Here is a 26667-nt window from a genome sequence, read left to right as displayed (position 1 = left end):
TGTTCCCTCTTGTTTCAATTCAAAGCTAACACACCAACCGATTAACAAGTTGAATTTTGATTCATTTGCTTATCTCGTTTCGCCTTCGTTTTTTCACTTCATAATGCCAACATAGGACTTTCAGTTATTTGATTTGTCTACATTTGTATTAAAAGAAATTACGAAAACTAATAATGAGAGAATTCACAGAATGGTAATTATTCTATCAATAAATAAACTATTTCAGTTTTCACTTACATCTATGATGCCATATCCCTGAAATATACATATGTTTATTTTGTAAATGAATATGCTCACTATATCTTGCTTGCTTTTGTTATTCTGAAGTAACACAATAAAAGTAAATATGTTACAATAAACTCCCTCTTAAAACCATAAAATAAATATCTTTTTATGGCAGTTTTCCACATTCAGTCATATGATTGGTACTGTGTGTGTGTGTGCATGTGTAAGTAAAATGAGTATGTATCTATATATGTGTGTATGTATGTATGTATGTATATATATATATATATATATATATATATATATACTCACACGATTGGATGCATTCAATACACAACAATTAAACCATTCAGGATTTGGTTCAAATAACAATTGGGTGGGTTAAATTCTTACTGTTGTGTGCACACATGGGTCCTCTGTGTACTAAATCAATGCTCATGTCCTTTTTCTATCATTATATATATTACACACACACACACACACACATATATGTATGCATATGCATATATACAGGTCAGTAGTAGAACATGTAAACAAAGTAGAGGTGTATTCCTCTCACCCATCTATGAAGGCAGTAACTCCAAATAAGAACTCACTGGGGCCTATCCAGCTCAAACCAGCATCAAAAATAGATTAAAAAAAAAAACATATATATATATAGGAAACTTTCACAAATGCTTTTCTTGTGAGATTTTTGACTTGCTGAATTGTGTTACATAAATCATGTAAGCTACTGACAGAGTTCTAGACATTTCAGCTGAGCATTAATCATTAATTATTCATGGAGTCCTCTGTGATTATATATTTCATGAGAGATAAATCAGAATGTATCACTGGGAGCACATGTATCTTTATATATATATATATACACACATATATACATATACACACATACCTATTTCTTTACAACCCACAAGGGGCTAAACACAGTGAGGACAAACAAGGACAGACAAACGAATTAAGTCGATTATATCGACCCCAGTGCGTAACTGGTACTTATTTAATCGACCCCGAAAGGATGAAAGGCAAAGTCGACCTCGGTAGAATTTGAACTCAGAACGTAGCAGCAGATGAAATACCGCTAAGCATTTCGTCCGGCGTGCTAATGTTTCTGCCAGCTCGCATACATATATATATCACCATCATCACCACCATTTAACATCCATTTCAAATGGTGATATGCAAACATAAAATTCTTACATGACTATATAGTATGGAATGAATGACTTATAACATCTTTGCACAGGTTTCAGTGATAATTACATAATGATTATTTAAAATCAATTTTTACATGCAAACCACTTGTTCGGAAGCATTATAAGTAGAATAACATAAATTTTTCTTTCCAGGAATCTGTGTTGGAGTGCAATAGAACATATGGAAGTTATAATTCATTGGTCATATGCTGTGCACATTAAAAACAATACATTTTATATATCATCATCATGACCACCATTTAACATCCATTTCAAATGGTGATATGCAAACATAAAATTCTTACATGACTATATAGTATGGAATATATATATATGTACTACTGGTATTGCTGAATTCTTGGGGAATTTAACAAATAAATTCTCTAATGAATTAATTACTTGTGGATGCAATAGTCCTAGTCCATGTAAGAGTCACTTAATACATGTTCATTTATTTCTCAAGTACCTTACTGCTATTGTTGCTTTCTCTGTTTCTTACAGAATCACCTCACTACAATCTTATATACACACACACACACATTTATAAATGCTGGCTGTTCATGAATGTCTGAGGAATACCATTAATGATCATTAAAAGAATCATGTTTTCAACAATGACTCTCTAAACACCCCTAGGCTCTTACCTGTATTTTAGTAGATCTTACAAAGGTCAAAGCTATGTGCACTAGTGTGCAGAAATGAATTTCTATATGTAAGTCACCACTAGATTTGCAAAGCTTCCTGCACGTACACGTTACACAATTTTTATCATGAATACATTTCAGTTAACATTTTTGTCTGACCTGATGACTTTGTTGGTAACTTGTGAGCCCAGCATTGGAAAGACATATACACCTACATATATCGCAGACCAAGTTTAACCTATCCACTTCACAAATTGTGCGTTTTCATGCAGTTCACTTCAAATCTGCATGGGAAATGCAAGCTTTTTCAAAAATATTTGCACCTTCCTTTACCCGTTTTCTCCTTTGGTGACAATCAAATTATTCCTTTTCCAGCTGACCCCACTTATTTATATACACGTGTATAAACAACAAATATATATATATATATATAATCTGTGTGTATATGTATGTATTGAGATATATATATATATATATGTTTATTTATAGTGTATGTATAGAGAGAGACATATATATGCTCATTACAAATCAATTGATAATTCATCTGTTGCTACTCCTATACATGTGGTACTACATGTGTATTTAATCAAGCAATGTTCACATTGTACCATCCATTATGTGTAAATATGAATAGCAATAGAGTGAAGCAACAACTAATATAGAAATGTGACACCTCTTAATGAGTACTTTTTCATTTGTAAACAATATTTTATAATTAATATATATATATATATATATATACACACACACACACACACACTGTATTTCCCAGCACCCCAATTTCAGGGGGAAAAAAGGCATACATAAAAACAAAATCTCAACACCTTCACATACTTTTGTTAGTGGCTCAGTGACATATATCTTGTATTAAATATATATCATATTGTACATGTCCTTTTATAAGTTGTGTTAATCCTTCCCCTTGTTTTTATGGAACTTTAGCTTATTCATCACCATATGTTTATTATTCCTTACAGTGCAGAGACATGATAAATTTAGTATAAGCTTCCTCTGGACTGAAATTGGTTTATCTTCCAGGATACCTGGTAAATTTTTAAAACTTATTTTGGAAAGTAAATTGCATCCTCACTGGTGAGGAATCATACATATATACAGGCCAGAAAATAATGGTGCTATTTTTCACCCAAAATATGTCTTGAAAATTTAGCATGCAACCTGGAGCATGAAGGTTACATAGCCTGATGAGTGGAAACTGTATGTATGAATGTATGTGTGTGTGTATGTATATGTGTGTGTGTGTGTGTGTGTGTGTGTGTATGTATGTATGTGTGTGTGTGTGAATACATTTATATAATATATGCATACACACGTTGTTTATATTGTTTCCCTTCAAGTCCCATTACTTAGCAGCTTGACAAATAGATTTTGATGAAATAGAGATCAGACTGAAGTAATTCAGATCAATAAAACTCTTCATGGTTGTGCCCCAGCATGGCCACAGTCCAGTGACTGAAACCAATAAAAGAATACAATGTGTATATATATAGATCTATGAGGAAAGCAGAGAGAGAGAATGAAGCATGTTTAAGATGAGGCTTGTTCAGGGAAGACTTCAACCATAACAACTTGTAAAAACATTTTTTATTTAGCGTCTTTCCTCATTTTGAAGTATGTTTTCTGTTGAAACTTTCCTCTTTCGCTTTTTTTTTTTTATAATTATTATTTTTTTGCTTTTCATATGAAAGGGAACAGTTTGCTTTCTTTCTTCTTTCCTTTATTTATATATTTATCATTTTCTTTCATATCAGTTGGTTATCAAGAAGAATATTTTTTTACCATTTCCAGCAGTTCAATATTGTAGTGGGTTTCAGATACAGGGGGGTGGGGAACAGGGCTAGTAGGGTAAGCATAATGAAATGATGAGAAAGGTTTTTTTTTTCTTTTTTGCCTTTCTCTCTGTTTTTTTTTTTTTTTTTACACTAAGTGTAAACAAGGGGCAGGGGTTAAGTGAATAAAATGTCTGAAGTAAAAGAAAAATTATAAATAAAAAATTTAACGAAATAAAATATAACAATATTAGTTTCTAATTTAGGCACAAGGCCAGCAATTGTGAAGGGAAGGGGTTAGTCGAAACCATCGACCCCAGTATTTCACTGGTACTTTATTTTATCAACTCCAAAAAGATGAACGGTAAAGTTGACCTGGGCAGGAACTGAACTCAGAATGGAAAGAGCTAGCACAAATACTGCAGGACATTTTTCTGCTGCTCTAACTATTTTTCCAATCCACTATGCAATATATAACCATTTCTAATATAGGCACAAGGCCCTAGATTTGGGAGAGGCTGAGTCAATTAAACCAACTGCAATATTTGACTGATAGTTTATTCTATTGAGCCTGGAGGGATAAAAGGCAAAGCTGACCTTGGCAGGATATGAACTCAGAATGTAAGAGAGCCAGAACAAATAACACAAGGCATTTTACTCCAGCACAAACCATTCTGCCAATTCACCACCCTTATAATAATAAATTTAACTAACGAAAGACTTCTGACAAAAAATTCATATTTGATGAACAAGGGAAGAGGAAGTGGGGCAAATTGGATCAGCAGGACAAAGTCTGTTGGGCACAACAATTTGAAATAAAATAAAAATGAAATAAAAGCAAAGCAAAAAATTTACAGATAACGTGTTTGAAAATGCATCTTTTTTTTTAAATGAAAAATAGTCATATCAGTATAATAAAAGTCAGGAATTTCCAAGGATGAAAAATTAAAGGGGTACGGTGGAGCAGAAGGACAAAAAAAAAAATTGTCCCTACCACAGATTTGATTTTTTTTTTTCTTACATGCTTATCTACATTAGATTAGCAGATTGCATATTAATGAAGAGATTAAGAGCAAAGAACCAACCTGGATACCGGAGAGTGTAGACAAATAGATAAATATATGAATAGGTAGGTAAGTATGTAGAGAGATATACAGACACAGTCAGATAGATAAACAGACTGATAGATGGGTAGATAGGCAAGTAGGTAGGTATAGAAAGACAGATAGGCAGGCAGCAAAGGTCACAGTGTGACCTAAGACTGGCACTGAAATGAGATTTATAACTTGTTTGGATTGGCCTGTAGCTCAGTTGTTTCATAAAATTAATTGACAAGGACAGAGGGATAGAACGATGGTCCAATGAACAGCTTGCTTTTTCGCTTTATTTTTGCATATTGAATGAATACTTTCCCTGATTCTGGGAATATATTCTCCAAAAGTACGGCACTAAAGAAATAATGGATCATTTGTTTTTGTAAATCATCGTTCGGCAGTGATACCTTCATAACAAGAATTTGTGTATAACCATAGATAATTCATACCAGCTTCTCACTTTCATTGACTGTTTAAATACTGTTGTATAACTTTGTAACAAAAATCATACTGCTCCTTTAGGGAAGAAAAAAAAAGATAAAAAGAAAATTAGATGAATTCTATAAACAATAATGAAAGAATTTATATATATATATATATATTACACGATAGTTAATCCAAACAAGAAAGCACAAAAAAACACAACAACATGAGGACGTGGAACAAATATAGTATTATTGGACGCTCAGGAAAGAAGGAGGGTTTAACGTTTCGAGCGGAGCTCTTCGTCGGAAACATAGGAGAAGGAAAGATCCAGAGAAGGGAAGACAGAGGAAAAAAAAATCGCCAACGGTACACACGAGGTCACATACACGATACATTAGTATGGTCAGTTTAATAGAATTGGCAGGCTACACTAATGATGATCCATGTCAAAAATAATAAGTATACTGGAATAAGTCTTTGTCAGTGACATTAGGAACTAAAGTTTTTAAACATATGTATTTTTAAAAAAGTCAGAAAGAGTATGCATGTTAGTGTGTTATGAAATAAAGTAAAGACTGTCTTGGCCAGGAATCTCTAATGCAGACTCTCGCGTAATATTACTCACAACTATCTTATGGCACAACACCTAACCTTTTTTGTTTATATATATATTTCCACTTCAATTCATGCTAGTACAGGTAATCAGTAACATTATATCAACCATGTATTTACACACGGATTATGCGTAACCAAGAATTCAATTAGTACTTCATTGTATGAACCCTTAGAAAGATTCAAGATCAATTTGATCGATATACATTTTGAACTGTGAATGAAAAGGGACACGACTGCAAGACATTTTGTTCAATGCAGCACCACTTGCACTACTTTAAAAATACACAGACCACATGTCAAGAAAATAGTACTGTACTAAGTAACGAAAGTGCTTCCATGTAAATCTTTAGTCACAAAACAATTTTTCAGCTTCAGAATGAGATGATGTTAGTCATTAAATCTTCATAATTATGTATTAGAGCAACATTATCATCATTTAATGTTCCTTTTTCGATGCTGACATGGGTTGGACGATTTAATATGCGTATATAAACCAAAGGGTTGTATCAAGCTCCAATGTCTGCTTTGATATGGCTTCTGTAGTTAGATACCTTTCCTAACACTAACCACTTCAGAGAGTGTACAGAGTGTTTTTCTTTTTTCATGACACCAGCACTGGTGAGGTCACCAAGTACCCACAAGACCCCTCGACTGAGTGGGGTATGTATATATCATATTGAAGGATACGAAAGTAAGACAGAGGGACATGAGTAGGTGTCAAGCTGAAGCAGTGAATACATGGTTTACCCATGTGGAAAGAAGAGAGAGCTATGAGGGATATATATATATATATATATATATATATATATATATATGTTTCTTTATTAGCTACACAGGGCTGCACACAGACGGGACAGATTACAAAATAGAGCTTTTCTTTTTTGGGGAGAGAAAAAAAAGTGGGGTAGGTTTTCGATCAAAAGGGATCGTAAAAGGGAAAGAAGAAAACAAAAAACAAAGAAACGATCAATAGGGATCGTTTATCACAGTGTCATGATGTAAAGTGTAAAGGGGGAAGCAGATAAGGTTTATCCATGGAAAGAAAAGACTACGGAAATGACCACGGTAACCTCGGTCAATAATGTTACATGTTACCACATTTGTTTGCAAGTAGGTAACCCTCTGTTTTAGATTTTCCAGGTTCATAGGATTATGTTCAAAGTGGCTTCATCATTCATACGTGCCATCCTTGCTACATTCACCCATCTTTTTTTGAAACATTTGCTAGACAAAACTTGCCTCTCTACTCTCACTTTCCTTTTCAAGTGATACTTGAAGAAGTTGATGAGAGATTGACCAGAGAGGTAAGTGTTTGTCTCCAATCCTTTCAGACGCGTCCACCAGATACATTCTTTCGCTATAGCCACAAGGATGATGAAAATAGCTCTTCCTTCCCGTTTGAAGATAGGAGGCATGACAATATTGACGATAGACTCAGCTGATAAACTGACTCATCTCACACGGGTCAGCAGTCATTCGACATAAGCCCACAGGTCAGAAATTGTTGATACTGCACGAGTGCGTGCAGAATAGTTTTGTCGCTCTGACCGCCTCTTGGGCAGGTCAGCCCCGTGTTTCTCGACCCATGTCTGTAGAGCTTATCCCGAACGGGTAGAGCTTATCCCAAATGGGTAGCACTTCCTGATAGCACTGCCAGGCCAAGGATCTCTGGAAGTTGTCCATGGGCCCTGGCCCGAAAGTTGTCCTGAATAGGAGGGTCAGGTATTCCTCGTCGACGTCCAGGTTCGCCCCGAGCTCGTTGTCGTACCTCCCCTCCACTAATCCCCTATAGAATGCTTTGGTTGTGTTGAAGTCACTCATGTCAACCCGGGACGGTATAGTTGCTTGAGAGCAACGCGACACTCACGGTGCCATTCGCCCTTCCTCGGCCTCTTTTTGATCCACGACTGCAGTTCGGTCATGGAGACAAGTTGTGGGAAAGCGTGCCTCACAAACTGCGACCACACCTGTTCACCGTTGTCTACGTAGAGCTTGAGATGTCGCAGTCTCAGCACATGTCTGTGCATCATCAACTACGGCATGCCCAGTCCTCCTTTTAACGGGTGTTGACAGCAAATGGATCGCTTGACCACCGGGATGCATCCTTTCCACAAGAAGCAAAAGAGAATGCGTTCTAGTTTGGTGATGGTAGGGTCGGGACAAGGCACGATGGTCAGGCGGTAGTAGATGACGGACGCGATGTATGAGTTCACCACCTCCTATATATATATATATATATATTCATACAGAGAGAGAGAGAGAGAACAGATGGTAGGGTGCTCAAAGGTTGTAAAGTTGAGAGGTATTTAACTACTGATACCATATATAGTCATAATTTCAAATGTTACCACTGCAGTCTTTGTGTCTCATTTCCCAAGGGCACATAACTGACCTCATTACTCCCAGCTTCCACAGCTGGGTTGCTAGGGACAGGAAAGTGGAAAGCATCATCATCCAAAAGTAAAAACAATTGCTCCAATGCACCACCATGTTAGCCATGGACAGTAGGCCTAACCATCACCAACAGTTGTTGGTTGCCTTTAACAGAGTTAATTCTGTTGCAAGTATTGGGGCCAGAAACTCCCCACCTATTTTTAGTTTGTAGACATTGATCTGCAGATGTTCAGGCTGGAAACTGGCCACATCAATATTACCAGCATTGGAAAACCTGAAAAAGTTATGGATACTACACTTCGACTTCTAAAATTATAGCATTGGAAATCATGAATATAAAACTGAAAAATAGAAGTGTTAATTGTTATCTATTTTGGGGTTTTTGGTATTTATTATCAATAACATAAATATACATGACACCTCTAACTTACACAATTTTCATCATATTTTAGTATTACAATCAGGGAACAGAAATGTTTCTTTTTTCTTTACCCAAGGCCAAAATAGAATTAAAGAACAGCTTGGTTGCGAATTAACAGACATTATCAGATTTGTCTATATCATGTTTCTCGCAATTTGTGATAGTAATAACAAGTTCAATACAACTAGTCTCAGAAGTAGGTGTAGAAGTGCAGACTATGATAATAGTTTGCTATATGTGCACAAGGTTACATGTTTACATAGGAGAAAAGGATGTGTTGCCAATTCAATTCTACCCATGGACATATTTACAAAGTCAGAAAACAGCACAGCTTCCATGACTTTAGGAAACATTTTTCCACGCTAAGAGTTGCTGAAGCATGGAACAAACTGCCGGCATCAGTTGTTAGTTGTCAGAGCACTGCATCCTTCAAAACTTCCATGCTTCCTGAGATTCGCCAACACTACACCTGATTTTCTCCCCTCCATACACACACAGGCATGTATCTGACTCATACATTGTTTGCTTTCCAGACATTTGTACATTACCGCATGTACTTTATACACACTTTCTGACAAGTTGTGGTGCACCTGAGCACTGTATACAATAATTTCATTATTACTATTTTTATTTTTATCATTCCTAGAAAGAAGACAAGCGAAGTTAATCCTTGCAGGATTTGAACTCAGAATGTAGACATTCTCATTATAGAGTTAAGTTAGGAAAACAAAGATAACAGCAAAAAACTAAACACTGCATGTTTTATCATTTGTTAATCCTTGCTTCTTTTATCACAATAAAGAAGGGTAGTGTATGTAATTGAATTGACTTCAGTACTTCATTGATAGATATTCTAACGACCCCTCAATGGATGAAAAGTGAATTCTGGTGGTAGCTGAACTCAGAACATTAGTATTATCAACTGAAGTGATGCCAGCATTTGACTGGTATTTCTTTTCTCAAGCTAGGAGAAATAAAATGTAAAACTGATACTGGCAGGAATTGAACTCAGTACAGTACATGTAGCATTTATTCGCTTGAAGCATATACTTTAAATTTAAGTTGTAGTGAAGAGATTGTGGGTTTACAGTAATTTATGAAAATTGTAACAATTTATGCAAGTGAGTTCTGTGTATATAATCACTCTACATGTCGATTTAACAATGCAATGTGTGTTCTAAATCACGCTAACATAATTAAAGCTTTAGAGAGAAGACCTTACGTATAAATACTAAATCTCATGATAACTTGTACATAATAAAGGTGGGATATGTGTGACTGAAACACTGTCAGCACAAAAATTTTGGTGGGAGTCTTACAATGGAATGAATGATTTTTTATATAGACATAGGGTTAAAAAGTTTTGAGAAAGAGTGTAATAGATTAATACAGGCATTGACCCTAAATGGATGAAAAGTAGTTACCTCTGGGGTAGCAATGGAACTCTTCTAGACCATAATAAAAACAAAAATGTTTGGAATCAAATGTAACATTAAAATACTTACAACATCTTCAATGAATTGATATCTGTTTACACGAATTTGTTTCACAGTCTGGAAGACATCTACTTCCCTGTCTACTTTCATTCTCTCTATAACAGCACTGATTGCACAAAACAGACCGCTGCGCCGTGCCCCATCCCTAAAAAGAAAACAACACACATGTAATGCTATTGGGAAGTGTGCTTGTGTACATATACAGGGTCAATGGCTGTAATAGTACATTCTCATTATAGAGTTGAGTTAGGGAAACAAACATAACAGCAAAAAACTAGCCTTCTTGCACTCCACATTATATCACTATGTAACAGGAGACACACATAATAATAATATCCCATTATATAATTAAACAATCGTCATATTCAGATGCAAGATGCAGTGCTATACACCCCACATACATATACCTGCTGTCACTTTGCTCAGCAGCAATTGTCATCATCGTTGATAATAATGAATGGTGAACATTATAAGAAAAAAATACAAAGATACATAAGTACTGGAAAAAAATGTATTTAAATGGAAATTTACTTAGATTAAGGATCTGGATGATATAAAGTTAAGAAATTTTTAACATTAGAAAACACAGTTATGTTGGTGGCATTGTTTTAATCTTGTCACTATGCCTACAACAGAGCAACATACACCTTCATCACATCAGATACAACCTCAACTCCATTTGGACATTTGATCTTGCTATCAGACTTAGTTGTTTCTTCTTACACTAATACAAAACAGAAAATCAGCCCATTTGCAGTCTTCTATATCTTGTAGTAGCCTGTTCATGTTAATATTCAGTTTCATTTCTCTATTCCAAATTACAAAATGAAGAATGAGCCTTAAATATGTTCATAACAGAAGCACTTACAGTTTTCTTTAAGAAAGTATTTACCAAAAATCATCTAGAAACCTTGAGGCCTTGCTACCAATAGGTAAATTATTTGGCAAGGGTTCACAAAATGTGTACTAAGTGACTAAAACACATTTCAACATTTGTCTAACTTCGAGAGTTTCAAATTATTTTGGCCAATTAACATCAATGTTCCTGATAAAAGCTTTCTCAGTGGAAAGTGGAATAGAGAAAGCTGTACAAAAGTTATAGAATAACTTTTGTACAGCAATGCAGAAAGAACTGGCTAATGCAAATATGTCTCCACGTAATAAGTGTTCAGGATCATCAAGCAAAGGAGAGATTTGAACTTTGGTTGTTGTTCTGAAGGTGTCAAAATCATTCTGTAGCTTTTCACTCAGTATTTCTTTTCAACTAATTGCTTTAGTTTTTCTGTATTTTGTTGCTGTAGACAATATCTGGAAGGGATATCTGGCACAGAAAACCCAGGGATAAACAAATGAATGAAAATTCTGTTTTACAGTCAAGAAGTTTACAATCCTTGCTAATTGTTCAGCATCATTGGTAGGAGATCTCAGATAATTTAGGCATAAAGATCTTGTGATCTTGATAGATTTCCTATTGATCTGAGATTCCACAAAATAGCAATATTTATGTGAATAGTCTTGAAGTTGAGATGCAGAACAGGTTCCAAATCTATCTGTTAAACATTTCTATGAAATCAACTGATCATTCCCACACACAAAACAGGTGAAGTGAAATCAAATTAAAATATTTATCTTTTATTTGTATTACAGTACGTCAATTGATATTTATGAAACATTCATTCTCTACTAAAAGCAAGTTTCATTTGGAAAGATATAAGAAGCCAATTGCAGGTTAAAGGCCATCAAAATATGTACCCAATATTATTTTGAGTGGATGAATGGATAAATAGACAGATATAGGAAGGAAGGAACTTGCAGGAGGAGAAAACTAAGAAAGGCAGAGTAAAAATTATAGAAACTGATCTCTGGAATGTGAACCCCACAAAGAGAATAAGAAAAGACCATAAGAAGCAATGAGATGCAATACATAACTGAGAAGATCCATTTAATTTGTCCAAATATATATAAAAAAAAAGAGCATAAAATAATGATAGCTGTGGTGGTGATAAGGACAATGATGTATGTAGGTGTTTATTCATTTTCCACTACCATTATATCTGAATAATCACCTTGAAGAACTTCAAAAATACAGAAATGAATGAATAAATTCTGTTATGTGTATTGAATACAACACACACACACACATGCATGTCATCATCATCATTGTTGTTTGGTATCCACTTTCCATGCTAGCATAGGTTGGAAGAGTTGTTGCTGTTCTCCTATATGAGTCAAAGGATTATATCTTGCTTTTAAGTTTCATTATTTGCCCACTCAAATTTAAGACCTTGTGCCTACATCAGAAAATATTTTTAGCTTGGTTTCTACAGCTAGATGCTGTTCTTAACAGCAACCACTTATTAGAGAGTACTGGGTGCATTTTTGTAGCACCAGCACTGGGGAAGGTGCTCTCAACCCACATTTAACAGGATGCACAGGGTGCATAACTATGTAAGGACAAGGATGCAGATGCTCTTTGTTAGTGTGAAGTATTAGATATCTCTCCATCATCTAGTACACGTCACTGGTACATTTCTTCATGGGCTTCCATAAGGCATCCCCTGCTGACCATATCAAAATCCTTCATGTCAACAAAACTGTGCTGATCAATATGTTGCTGTTAACATCTTACCAGGAGTTGGTGTGCTTCAAAGATCATGGGGGGGGGGAATGTGTCAAGATGAGACAATATCTCCTTAACATCCTGTGATTGGCCCATCCAAATCATTTTGCAGAACAGCTCATTAACCACTGGCTCTCTCACCTGTGGTTTCACAAACTGTCTGCATTTATCAACATTATATCTTGGGCAATGATATTGGCAAGCCAGCTACAAATGGTTGAAGGTAACTGCTAAGTCTTAAGTTCTTTAAAGATTTGTCACTCTATGCATATAAAGACTAGATTTTCGGTAGACTGTGCAGAGCAAACCCAATAATCAATGATTATGTTTTGATGGGGAGAAAGGGAAGACAATATCCAACAATATTATTGTGGATACTTATATTAGAGTATGATGACTACCCGGACATATCTTTAGTCGTTTTTTGCCTAAAGAATAGTAAGTCAAAAATGAGAGAGTAAGGTTGGTCATCTGGTGTAACTCTTCCTTACTACAATACATACCAAGATACTATAAAATTCCTGTGGCAATGGGAAAGCAGCAAACCAGTATGAAAGTCTTTTATGTTTCTAAACACTAACTATAATATAACACTTGTTAGATGTTTACTCATAAATAGCAAATAACTAAGCATGTAACAAGTGCATTGTTTCAAAAGATATTTAAAAAATACATAATGTCTAAGTCTGTAATTAGTACATTTAAGTGTAATTACTTTAATTTTGGAATTACATATGCAGCTAATTAGCAGAAAGTAAAACATACAATAAGTACTACATACAATATACAAGAGATGTACGGTATAAAGTATAACTCACATGCAATGTACAGTGATTGGTCCCTTTCCATTTTGTGACAGCCATTCTTGAACTTGATTGTATAACCTAATTATTGAAGCAGTAGTGTTTGGAAGTTTCTGCATTCCAGGCCAGGCATTAAATTGAAACTGTTTGATAGCTCGTTCTTCGCCCTGAAAATATCATTGTTTTGGAAAACATTTCATATGCCTTAAAAATATCATTACATCATTATAGAGAGAATAAGGTACATGAATATCAATTTAACAATGTTTATCCTTAAAATATTGTCATTACTAAGTGTTGATTTTAATAGGTTAGTCACAAGAGGGGCCCAGCAACTTTTACAGGTGCTTCCCAGAAAAGTGAGATGTCTAGCCTGAAAAACAAAGAGTTATATTTAACTTGGGGAATGAAAAGAAATGGATTCCACAAGTTAACTAATGTATACCACATGAAGACAGTGCCCTTCAGCAGTGTTAATGTGATCCACTGGGTTAAGGCAGTGATTCCTATATTTATTTTGTTGTAGAACCCATGACAGTTTTCTAAAAGTCACAGAACCCCCTACCTTTTTTTATGGCTAATTCCTGCTATCCTAATTTTAATAAAATTAAATGAAACAAAATTTGTTTTGGACAGTAAAGTCATTCTTAAAATCATCACCAGTGGTTCCACATACTACCATCAGAGATCAAGAAAAGGCAGCAGAATAGGTGAGATCATCATCATCATCATCGTTTAACATCCATTTTCTATGCTAGCATGGGTTGGACGGTTCAACTGGGGTCTGGGAAGCCTGAAGGCTGCACCAGGCCCAGTCTGATCTGGCAGTGTTTCTACAGCTGGATGCCCTTCCTAATGCCAACCACTCCATGAGTGTAGTGGGTGCTTTTTACGTGCCAGACAAGGCTGGCAACGGCCACGGTCGGATGGTGCTTTTTACATGCCACCGGCACGGAGGCCAGTCGGGGCAGCGCTGGCAATGGCCACGATTGGATGGTTCTCTTACGTGCCACCGGCAATGGTTTCACAGCTACAATTTCCATAATAGATAGCAATGTCTTACATTGGTTTGATGTCTTAAATTTCAAGAGGATGAGAAATTGGTTACTGTTACTACATTGCTTGGTACTTATTTTACAAACCCTTAAACAAAGTCAACTGTGGCAAGTTTTGAATGAAGAGTACAAAGGAATGAAATTAACTGCTCTTTGATATTTCATTCCAGCCCCTTACCATTTCTTATACTCCTCTGTTTTAGGCATTGAAAATATATAATTTCTTAAATAAATTAAAGCCAGGGATTTATAGGAATGATATAGTTGACTGGTACATAATTTCATGACTGACAACAAAAGAATGATAAAGTCAACCCCCAGTAGAATTTGAACAGGAAAAAAAAAAACAAGACTAAAGAGAGCACAGTGTTGTGTATAGAATTCTATTGTATTCATCACTTCATATCTTGATGTTGAAAATAAATTATATTCATAAAAATACATAAATGAAAGAGAGAAAAACAAACGCTAAAGTATTTACCTTGCTTACATGACGCAACTGAAAAACCCTTACAGCTACAGTAGGGTCTATTTCAGATGATGATAATAACTGTATGCTCAGTGGACCATGTTCCACTGTGTAGCCATATTCCTCTGGCCAATACAAAGCACATGTCTAACAAAAAACAAACAGAAATGATTAAAACAGATATTGTGTGTGTGTAGGGAGAGAGAGAGAGAGCATCGAATAAGGTGGGTAGTGAAAAAAAGGGAGAATGAGAATTACGCAACAAAAGAAGATGAAGGCAACTGGTGTATAATAGAGGAAAATGAGCATCCCAGTTGTTTGTTTGGCATGACAATATACTCCTTGTATTGTATCGGCTATCTATCTGTGGCTTTATATAGCTATGGTGTGACCTCACCTGGAATTTGCATCACTGGTCTGGAACCTCTATCTTGCCCAGGATATTAATCGTCTGGAAACCGTTCAGCGAGGTGCACCAAGAGAATACCCTCCATCAGGCATTGGCCATATTCTGAATGCCTTACTTCCCTGGACATGGATACATTGAAACTCCGACGTCTGGCAGCTGACTTGGCAGACACCCATAAAATTATTAACCAACTTACAAACAATAACTCTGAGCACCTTTTCAAACTCCACCTGTCTAACACCCGTGGACATGTTTACAAAGTCAGAAAACAGCACAGCTCTCATGACTTTCAGAAACATTTTTTCACGCTAAGAGTTGCTGAAGCATGGAACAAACTGCCGGCATCAGTTGTTAGTTGTCGAGCACTGCATCCTTCAAAACTTCCATGCTTCCTGAGATTCGCCAACAATACACCTGATTTTCTCCCCTCCATACACACGCAAGCATGTATCTGACTCATATACTGTTCACTTTCTAGACATTTGTACATTACTGCATATGCTTTATACGCACTTTTGACAGGTTGTGGTGCACCTGAGTACTGTATACAATAATTTCATTATTATTATTATTATTATTATCATTATAGTTATGATTCTACATTGCTGAAACGTATACATTATTCAGATACAAAATTTTGAGGTAATAAGGGTTACTAAGCAGCAAGCCTATAACTCTAGGTGCCTTACATATGTGAAAGAGAGAGTGTAACTGAGTATGAAAGTGTTTTACTGGTGCTGATCAAAAGAATTTACCTTATCATTGCGGTCATAGTCATTCAGCATGACTACAGTGTCAGATTGATGATCATAAAGCAAGCGCCAGAAATCAGCTAAAGTCTTAGGTAAAGGCATTTGTGTTACAATGTATGCGATCTGTCTGGTGTAACCCTGTATGTGGAGAAACCGAAATAGAGAGAATTAATAAACATTGATAGCAAAATACCAACTTATATGATGTTTTAATTTATTAAAACTACGCTGTTAGTGTTGAAAACAAATCATTATGTAAATGACGAATTATGGTTAAAAAAGGACAAGGGACTACTCTGAAATAGAATTAAGAAGTGAAATAAATATTGACAAATTAGGTTGGCAAAATAAGTTGAATTTAGAATACATCTAAATAGTAGAAAATATTAAATTAATAATTAATTATAACATCAATATTTTGGATGGTTACTAAGAAATCATTACAGATATTTCTCTCTGGTCCTGGTGTTTTATGGTATACTTTAGATTGTCATTGATTGCCAGAGTGACAGTCGATCCTATTAATTATATCAGTTACTAGGTGATACAACATAAGAGGAGATGCCTTGAGAACCATCCAACCCATGAAAGCAAATAAAAAAACAGGTCATAAAATGAATGATGATGTTGGCGATGCATAGATATACTGAATCAACATTCCTAACTCTCATGAAGTAAACTTATCAAAGATTAAAGAAGACAAAAGATGATTATCAATACAATAAACACATTTGTGATCAATTCCATTTGGCTGTCTATAAGATTATTTAAGTACATTTATAGTAAATATTGATATTAAAATATTGCCTCTGGAAACTGTCCCAGGCAAGACATTAAACTGCATCTGGTGGTGAATGGGTTCCTGCTTTAAGGAGTATGGAGTTAACCCTTAATCAGCAGGTTCACTCAGGCTTACGGTGGTAGTACCTCTCAAATTTTGCAGTTATAGATTAACAAAGCAGAAAATCATATTACGGTGCACTGGACTGGGTGGGTTACTGGCCTCAAGACATGTGTCACCCAGGCACTGATGTATAGACATGTTCTGTTACATGAACCAGTCCACCAATCTAAGGGTTTTAAATAAGCCCTGTGTTTCAAGCATAAGCTTGGAAAAGCAGGAGACTAGCAGAGTAAACTGTAAATAAACTGGTAGAAAGTAGATGGAAATTACTGCTATATCTTTCCCAAGAAAATTTATGAATTTTCAGTATGGAGATCCCTGATTGTTGACACCAGTAAGTAAGGCATGTAGGAAAAGAGAGACGGATTAGAGGCAGTGCAGTTTCAGATATTCTTTAAAGAATATTCATTTTCAATGAAGCATACACATATGTATCAATAGTGCTACTCCAGAGCAGTGGAAAACTGCCAGTGCCATTCTTCTGTTCAAAAAGGGTGACCGCAAGTTGCCTGTCAACTACCATACAGTCAGCCTTACAAGCTGAATCACCAAACTGATGAAATCCTGTGTCAGAGAAACACTCTGGAACTTCTGGAATTCTCACAGCCTTATCTGGCCCTTGCAAGTTGGGTTTATCCCTAACTCCAGCTGCTGTGATCAACTTATTGACTTTCTTGAAGACATCACCTGGGTCACTGATGGCAGCTCATGGGTAGATATTGTTTACCTTGACTTTGCAAAAGCTTTTAATTCTGTGCCATACAAAAGACTCTCCAATGGGTGTGAAAGATAATCTTTTTAACTGGTTAGAGTCCTTTATTCTCAGCCAAAAGGAGGTAGTCATGGTTCTAGGACTGCACGAGATGGGCATTACTGTCAGCAGCGATTTGCGCAGGACAACACACATTTCTAGAAGGCCAAGGGTGTCTTGGCATCACTCAGCAAGACCTTTGTCATCTGCTCTCCAGCTATCTATCTAAGGCTGTATATGGCTATGGTGCAGCCACACTTGGAATTTGTAGGACCAGTCTGGAACCGCTATCTTGCTTAGGACAGTGGCCTCCTGGAAACTGTTCAGAGATGTGCAACCAAGCAAATACCCTCCATCAGGCATCTACCATACTCTGAATGCCTTGCTTCCTTGAGCATAGATACATTGAAGCTCCAACGTCAGGCAACTGACTTTGTAAACACCCACAAAATTATTAACCATTATGCCAAAAACGACCTTCAGCACCTTTTTGAGCTCTATGTGTCTAACACACCTGGGCATGCCTGCAAAGTCAGAAAACAGCACAGCTCCCATGACTTTCAGAAACATTTTATTTCACACTCAGAGTTGCTGAAGCAAGGAACAAACTACCTGCCTCAATTGTTAGTTGTCAAGACATTGTGTCTTTTAAAACTGCCATGCTTCCTGAAATTCACTAACACTACACCTGATATCAACCCCTCTATATGCATGCACACACATATATATCATGACTCATACACTGTTCTTTCCTGGCTTTTGTACATAATTCTATGAACTGTACATGTACCTTTGATGAGTTGTAATGTACCTGAGTGCTATACATAATAATTTCATTATATGTTGTGTAACTTTCAAATTCACTCTATGATTCTCATTCTAGAAGAATGCTCACTAATAGTTTTGTGGATCCCACCTACATTCGTCACACTTTCAAATATAGTAAGCCAATGAAGGTGGGGGAGGTTCACTCAACTTGCTAGAAACAGCAGCCAAAATATCTCCCGAATCACAACCTACTGTCCTTAAAGAAAAAAAAGATACATTCGCCATGGTAATCCTAGATATACTTTGTCTAAAAGAAAGACAAAATGGCTGGGACATCTTTAACAGTAAGTTTGCCAGATCAGGGTTGTCATGAAAGTTAAACAAGAACACTTTCAAATATACAAATTTTAGTGAATACTTTTTGGTCCTTTATGATACAAGCAATACTTATCAGTGTTCAATATATTTTGTGTAAACATCTTTAACTGCATTACTTCATACAGAATATTTACATCATCATGAAACAATCTTGATGCTATTCATCTTTTATACATTACAGGTTTAATTCAAAATGAGTAGACCTTAGTCATGACACACCCAACAAAAAAATGATAGAACAAAGCTTAGGTTGTAACTTACAGGTAGAAAAACTGCATTAATATAGTCATTGCAATCATCTGCCATTGTGTAAAGATATGGCCGACATCGGTTTGCTGTTGAAGTATAAATGACAATGTTTAACTTTCTGATACAAATCACAAAGTATTTTAGTGAAAAATAGAAGTTCTGTAGCGATATAGAGTAAAAAGTAAACAATAATATCATCACAACTTTTCCTTTTGTCCTTTTGGGTCAATAAAATAAGTATCAGTTGAACACTGGGGTCAATGTAATCAACTTACCCCTCCCCTGAAATTGCTGGCCTTGTGCCAAAATTTGAAACCAATAATTATAATGGTACTAATTACCAAAACCACATATTTTGTGATGGTGAGATGTAGTCAATTAACTTTTGCATGTAATGCAGTTATTTTATCTTGTCTGGAAGAAATGGAAGGCTAATTTGACATAAATACGATTTGAAATCAAAATGTAAAGACAAACATCTAAATATCACAGAGCCTTTTACTTGCCCCTCTACCATTTCTTACAATCCTATTTCCAACAAAATAGTATATATGAACAATAATAATTTGGAATAAGACACTGGCTTTAGGAAGAACTGCAATTAACCCCACAAAATACTTATTTTATCCAACCTGGAGAATAAAAAAGAACCCAAAAGGATTTGAACTTATAATGAAGGTTGAATATTATTCAAATATTTCTGAATAATAATGATTTTTAAAATAGGTATAAAGCCACCAATTTGGAGAGAGAATATTATTAGTTATATCAACCAAATACTTGATTAGCGCTGGTGAGATTTGAACACAGAACGTAAAGTGAAATAACTACATAATATGTTTTTCCCAGCATTCTACTGACTGCTCCATAATACCCTCTCATCACCAGTATTATCATCATTTAGGACATAGATTGACAAAATTATTTAGGTGTCATACATCGGATATTTTTTCCTAGTTCTCTCTGTTCTGTGTTCAGAGCCCACTGAAGTCATAAAATAATATACCAATATAGTAGTGGGATCGATGTTATTAGCTAACTCCTTTTCCTCCAAATTACTGTACTTGTGCGTAAATTAGAAACAGTGGTGATTATTTAGGTAAAAATGCCCTGTGACATTTATCTCAGCTGAGTTCAAATCGTGCTGAAGTCAACTTATAAGCGCATTATAAGCACAGCAAGTTAGCAGAATTATTAGAGCATCAGATAAAATGCTTTGTGATATTTGTTCCAGCTCTCTACATTCTGAGTTCAAATCCCACCAAGGTCAACTTTGCCTTTTATCCTTTCAAGGTCAATTAAATAAAGTACCAGCTAAGTGCTGAGTTCAAAGGTATTGACTAACTCCAACCTCTCAACTACATCAAGTGGATTTAGTACTCACAATAAGTTCAGAAAATGAGATATGACTACAGGAGAACAGTCTAAAAGTGATTAGAACAGATTAATAATCCCTCACTATTGATGGCCCTGGGAATAACAGAAGCAAATCAGTGAAATGACTATGACATTGGACTACAAAGTCATAGGCAGTCAGTACTCCTGCAAGTATTTTAATTCTGTATTTATGAAGAAACTACAATTCTTCTTTGTGCTTCAACTTACTTAACTGTCGAGGTTAGGAAGCAAATGTGTTTATAACAATCCTTTATAAGAAAGTCAACAGTTCATTATTGTATATCATTTTGTTTTCAGATCTGTCAACCTTTTTTGTTACCAAATTGCTATTGAAATGCACTGGCCTTTGATTCATTTCAAAATAATAAGAAATTAGTAAAATAATTTTGTCAGCATTGATGTTCAGAACATAAATTAATATGATGTTTTGATACAAGATTTTAAGATTTAAATCACTTTAAAACAGGGAGTTTACATCACAAGGCCAAGTGAAGTCTCAGGCGAGATGGTATCAAAAAGGTTAAGCTGAGTTACCAATTTTGGTGGCGATGTTCTTGTTGGCCCAGCTTGACTCTCTGTACAGATAAAAAAAACATTATTATTTTCTTCAAAGGAAGGCGACAAAATGGCAGAATCGTTAGCATGCTAGACAAAGTGCTTAGTGGCCTTTCGTCCATCTTTACATTCTGAGTTCAAATTCCGCTGAGGTCAACTTTGCCTTTTGTCCTTTTGGGGTCAATAAAATAAGTACCAGTTGAGTACTGGAGTCAATGTAATCAATTTACCTCCTCTCCTAAACTTGTAGGCCTTGTGCCAAAATTTGAAACCATTTTCTTCAAAAGGAAATAATTTCATAGCTCCCTGTTTCCCTTTGACTCTCCTTTCTTGAACACTTTGAAGTCTTGACTGAGTTTATATTAAACACAGCCTAATGTAAACAGAATCTCACCTGGCAATATATTCTTAAACCTATTTTTAGAGAGATTTTCACTTTCAAGAGCTGCACGGTATTCATCTCGAGGAACTGGTTGACACAGTTGATATAATACCTGAAATTAGAGAAGAGACAGAATTTTGAAAGGATTTAAATATTTAAGAACCCCATCCCCACTTCACTCCTAACCTCTTCTTGAAACATGTACCAATAGTACCTATTTACTGTTGAGGACTGAACCAGTGAAAACTGAGAAAATCTTCAGTATTCATTTCCAACTTACTAGAGAGACTGTTCTTTGTTCTCAAGCCATCCATGACCTCTCACATTAAAGTGCTCAATGTAGATCATATTTGCATTGTTAAAAAAAAATCGAAATCTATCAACATCAATGGAAATTGCAGCTGTGATACCAGTGCCGGTGGCACGTAAAAAACACCATCCGATTGTGGCCGTTGCCGGCCTCGCCTGGCCCCCGTGCCGGTGGCACGTAAAAAGCATCCACTACACACACGGAGTGGTTGGCGTTAGGAAGGGCATTCAGCCATAGAAACATTGCTAGATCAGACTGGGCCTGGTGCAGCCTTCTGGTTCCCAGACCCCAGTTGAACCGTCCAACCCATGCTAGCATGGAAAGCGGACACTAAACGAAGATGATGATGATGATGATGATGATGATGATGATGATAGAAATGGTAAGTTGAGATTTCACTAGGTAAATAATCTACTAGTTTTATATAGAAACATGAAGCTGTATTTCAATCACCAGATTCGTATAGCCAAAAGACAAGAAAAGCTACTTATATTAACTTCCACTCATCTTTGCAAATTCCAGATTATTTTAGAAATTAAGTTGAAACACATAAGCAGTATGTGCTAATTAGAAATATGATAATATGTTTCAGTAGCTAAGCATATGTCTCTTAAATTGGAACATAGTCATAGTTTGAAATATGGTTATGGGAACATGAGATTTGACATAAGGAAATCTTGTTTCATGATGATTTTTGTTTCAAAGTTATCTGGGTCCGAAATTAATCTAGATGCAAAGACAATGAACTTTCAAGATTAATCATGTTGCAAAATTAATTTTATTGCTTAGAAATATAGGCTTGAAAATTTTAAGCTTGAATTCTATCTTCAACTTATAATAGTACAGGTATGATGAGCGGGTAGATAATGAAACTTTCATTAAATACATAAAAATGTGTTTTTGACATTCATCACTTACAGAACAAACAAAACACCAAAAATAGCAAATTTTCACAAGAGCTTACTTTAAATTGATCCTCTATATTACTCAAAAATGAATCTTTATTTGGAAGACACCATTTCTGGTACGTCTCATTAAACATTGATCTTGGAATGGTAGTTTCACCAGCCATAGTGGCTTCTAACAAAGCATCATACACAAATATGTACTGGTCCTAAAGAGAGAAAATGAAAAAAGAGATAGAATTAAGTGTGTTGGTATTTACACAGCATGATCAAGATGTAGGAAGTTTTGTTTGATAGAGCTAAAAGCTGAAGTATAAAAGCTAAAACAAAGCTATGACAAATACTATGGATTAACACAATTAAAACAGTTTTAATAATACAGGCTTGGTTTCAACATTTAGTTTACAGTTCATTCGTTTAGGATATGGCTAACATTCATAACAGAAGCTTTTATATAACATCTCTCTCTCTCTCTCTGGTTTTCTACATTCTTGAAGCAGAAAGCCCTCAAGTAACTCTAACTGCCACAAGCATAACAGCAGGGCTTTCTACCTTGCGCAATTAGCTCCATTGCTTATGTGTTTGTGTCAATCACAAGGTACAGATCCACAATGGCTCTGTAGTCTTGAGAAGACATAAGAACTCACAAGTCCATACTTGCTCCATGCCACTCTTCATCACCTCTGCATTTACCCCACCATATTGTGCCACAAAGATGATAAGCAAGTTGTTCAATGCTGCTGCCAATACCCCTGGCAGTAACCTTGGTATTACACAGATATGTGTACAATGGTATGGGCCTATGCGCAGATATTTCAAGTATAATTTTTGCCTTATGTTTCACTTTAGGTCATGAAGTTCAGATAGATAGGCCCATAAACCATGTCCTGGTCAATGAATTAGATGCCAGTCCAGATATCAGACAGTGGCTCCTTTAGCTGATCTCTCAAGAGCATAGAGAAAACAATCTCGCTTAATGAAATTTAAAAGGAAGGATTAAAGAGGGTTGAAAAGCAAATTTGACCTTGGCAGGAGTGGAACTTAGAATGTAAAAAACCAGAACTAAATATTACAATATTACCTCTCCATCATGCTTCAAGCTGTGAACCCCCAACTCTTCATTGATCCACATACTGTAAGATATACTTCTTTTTAATTCATGCATTAAATGACTTTTACTACAACATGTGTAATAGCTGCACTCTTTACAGAACACATATCTGGAATTGTTTTGTAATTCTGCAGTCATGAGAGCCTCTTTGTCAATTGTGATCACACCCGACCACATATAACTGAGAGTGAGCACTGACCACATTTTATACTCCATCAAGAAAGTGACCAGAAACCAAGAGTTGACATTATCACCAATATCTTGATTAGTGACTCCTGTGTTTCTCCATCCAATATACTATAAGAGAAATTTATAGTCAGGAGTGTTTCTATCTGAACTTGTGCTTCCTTTGCTTCCTATAAATGATATTTCTTTAACTGTGTCATCGAAGATTATCTCCAGTGACTCCCTAGCGAACACAATGAAATCCTTCATAGTTTTACAAAGTCCAGCTATTTTAGACTTTTTTTTTTTTGCCTTTCCATGAAATTTGTTGTTATAGAGAAATAATCTACTGAATAACAAAATACCTCCATGCTGTAGTTTTTTCTTCAAAATGTTTCTTTTATTTAGTAGAATGTTTACAAAAGATGTTCTAGATCCAGATTCAAGTCACCTCCACTTGCAGCTGTATGCATGAATGTCACTACCAATATTTTTATCATTATTGTCATTATTAGTAACTGAGCCATTAACAGCACTTATTGAGAATACTAAAATTTTTATTATTTTTTAAACTGTTAGCATTTTGTTTAATGATAATTTTGTTTTCTGGATTTTTCATTTTTTAATCTTTTCTTCAGAACATGTGAATTCAAAAAGTCATTTTTTCTGTGCATGTATAAATGTGATAGCAAAAAAGCTGTAAACAAAAAGCCTCAATGTATTCTGCAATAATGCCACACAATAAAACAGATATTAATCCCTTTTTTTTTTTTTTTTTTAGACGGGACAAAATGTAATCCACAAATATGACCTCAAATAAAAGACATCTTGCAAGAGCTAGCAACAATAACAAATACTTACAATATTCTGAATCATATTAACTCTGTTTGTCCTCATCAATTGAACACATCCGAGAACATCTACAATGCCTTCACTCTTCGCTTGCTCCATACAGTAGTCCAAGGCAACAAAGCAACCAGTACGTCCGGAGCCAGCACTAAAACAATAACAATAATTATAAAAATACCTAGCAAATAGCAAACTTAATCCATCATCTCATTTCTCTTGCTGTTGTTATTATCATTGGCCAAGATTCTGACTTCAATAGATCAGAACTGGTGCATTCTGTTCGATTTCAGACAGAAGTATGCAGCTTTTCAGCGACACTTTTCCCAGCTCTTCAGTGGAAGCAGTAAACCGTACAGTGACCTTTGATGCCTGTCACAGATCTCACCAGAGTCCTTGCAGAAAGTTCTTAACAGAAGCTTAGCAATGAAATACAGTGAGTAATTGTGAGAGGAGCATATCACTGGGTTTGGTTCGTCTGCCCTATGAGATTTATGTAAACATGACTGTTATGAATTATAATAACCTATTATTAATTCCTTTCTACAATAGTAAATATTAGATAAAAATATAGATATCTTATTTTGTATTGAGTATGAAAATGCAGCATAGTGTGTCGAATGACGTTGATAGATGGATACTGTCTTTATCTAATATAAAACAACACATCTTAATTGTTGGACAGCCGTGATTAACAGATTAGACAGCAAGCAGAAATAAAGTTTGAATAAAAGCCTTTTATGAACTGGTTTATGACAAATTTTATTCAAACTTGATTCTAAATGGATGCCAAAGTGTTCAAGGAGACCCTTCTAGATGACCCAACCAAGGAAGATTATATTTACTGGAACAGATGCTACACATCTACATTGCAAAAGCAAGAGTTCTAGATGAATCTAAACTGGAGGTACTCTTAGTCCTCTGCAGAGCAAGGACCTACCTATCATCAAAGAATCTGAAACCTTCGCAGTAGCAATAGAATGCCTGGACTCAAAGTTCATAAAGAAAGGTTCAAACATAATGATGCACCACAAATTGTGAACTCAAAAACAAAAAAAAAAAAACAGGTCTATAGAAAAATTTATGCCAAGCCTTCAGGTGCTGGCCAAGAAGTGTAAAATTCAAGCCCTAACAGCAGACCATTACTGAGAAATTCTAATAGGTGATACCTTTGTGGCTGAGCTTCAATCACCATCAATCAGACAAAGACTTCTTGAGCCATCAGACAACAGCTTAGAAACAAGCTTGCTCAAACCATGGAGTTGGCCATTGAAGACACTTGCAACCTATCACAAGGTTCAGCTGGTATCGATCAATCACCCCATCTTGCAGCCGCTAAATCAGCATGCTTTTGGTGTGGTGGAGACATCCATAAAAAAAAAATAATAATGCCCGGCAAGAAACTCCACTTGTAAAAGGTGTCAGAAGAAAGGCCACTGGGAGAAAGCTTAACCTATCAAGGGTGTCCCTCTCTGCATTTCTGTATATTGTGGTTGGCCTTATGGTACTCAGTGAATTCAGTCACTTAAGCACTCTTAC

The 26667-nt window shown here is 35.6% G+C and overlaps 1 protein-coding gene and 1 long non-coding RNA gene across 4 annotated transcripts in view; both read right to left on the bottom strand.

Moving 5' to 3' along the window:
• Positions 1–865: 865 nt before the first annotated feature.
• Positions 866–1657, bottom strand: LOC118764626. The gene is made up of 2 exons (XR_005000439.1): positions 1353–1657; positions 866–1120 (listed from the first exon to the last, which is right to left on the bottom strand). It is a non-coding gene; the product is annotated as an uncharacterized LOC118764626 (long non-coding RNA).
• A 2091-nt stretch (positions 1658–3748) lies between these two features.
• LOC115214904 (receptor-type tyrosine-protein phosphatase T) overlaps positions 3749–26667 on the bottom strand; it is a 186700-nt gene continuing 163781 nt past the window's right edge. For all 3 annotated transcript variants that reach the window (XM_029783961.2, XM_029783962.2, XM_036505585.1), the window contains 9 exons: positions 25144–25279; positions 23066–23215; positions 21804–21903; positions 19469–19542; positions 16410–16544; positions 15258–15392; positions 13737–13888; positions 10308–10443; positions 3749–5462 (listed from right to left, as the gene is read on the bottom strand). In XM_029783961.2, the coding sequence (XP_029639821.1) occupies positions 5409–5462; positions 10308–10443; positions 13737–13888; positions 15258–15392; positions 16410–16544; positions 19469–19542; positions 21804–21903; positions 23066–23215; positions 25144–25279 (1072 nt within the window). In that variant the 3' untranslated portion in view covers positions 3749–5408. The remainder of the gene's footprint in view (positions 5463–10307; positions 10444–13736; positions 13889–15257; positions 15393–16409; positions 16545–19468; positions 19543–21803; positions 21904–23065; positions 23216–25143; positions 25280–26667) is intronic.

The sequence above is a fragment of the Octopus sinensis genome, linkage group LG8 (assembly GCF_006345805.1).
Source record: "Octopus sinensis linkage group LG8, ASM634580v1, whole genome shotgun sequence".
NCBI classification, from domain to species: Eukaryota; Metazoa; Mollusca; class Cephalopoda; order Octopoda; family Octopodidae; genus Octopus; species Octopus sinensis.
Note: the sequence above shows the minus strand (reverse complement) of the source record. Positions and strands in the feature narration are given on the sequence as shown.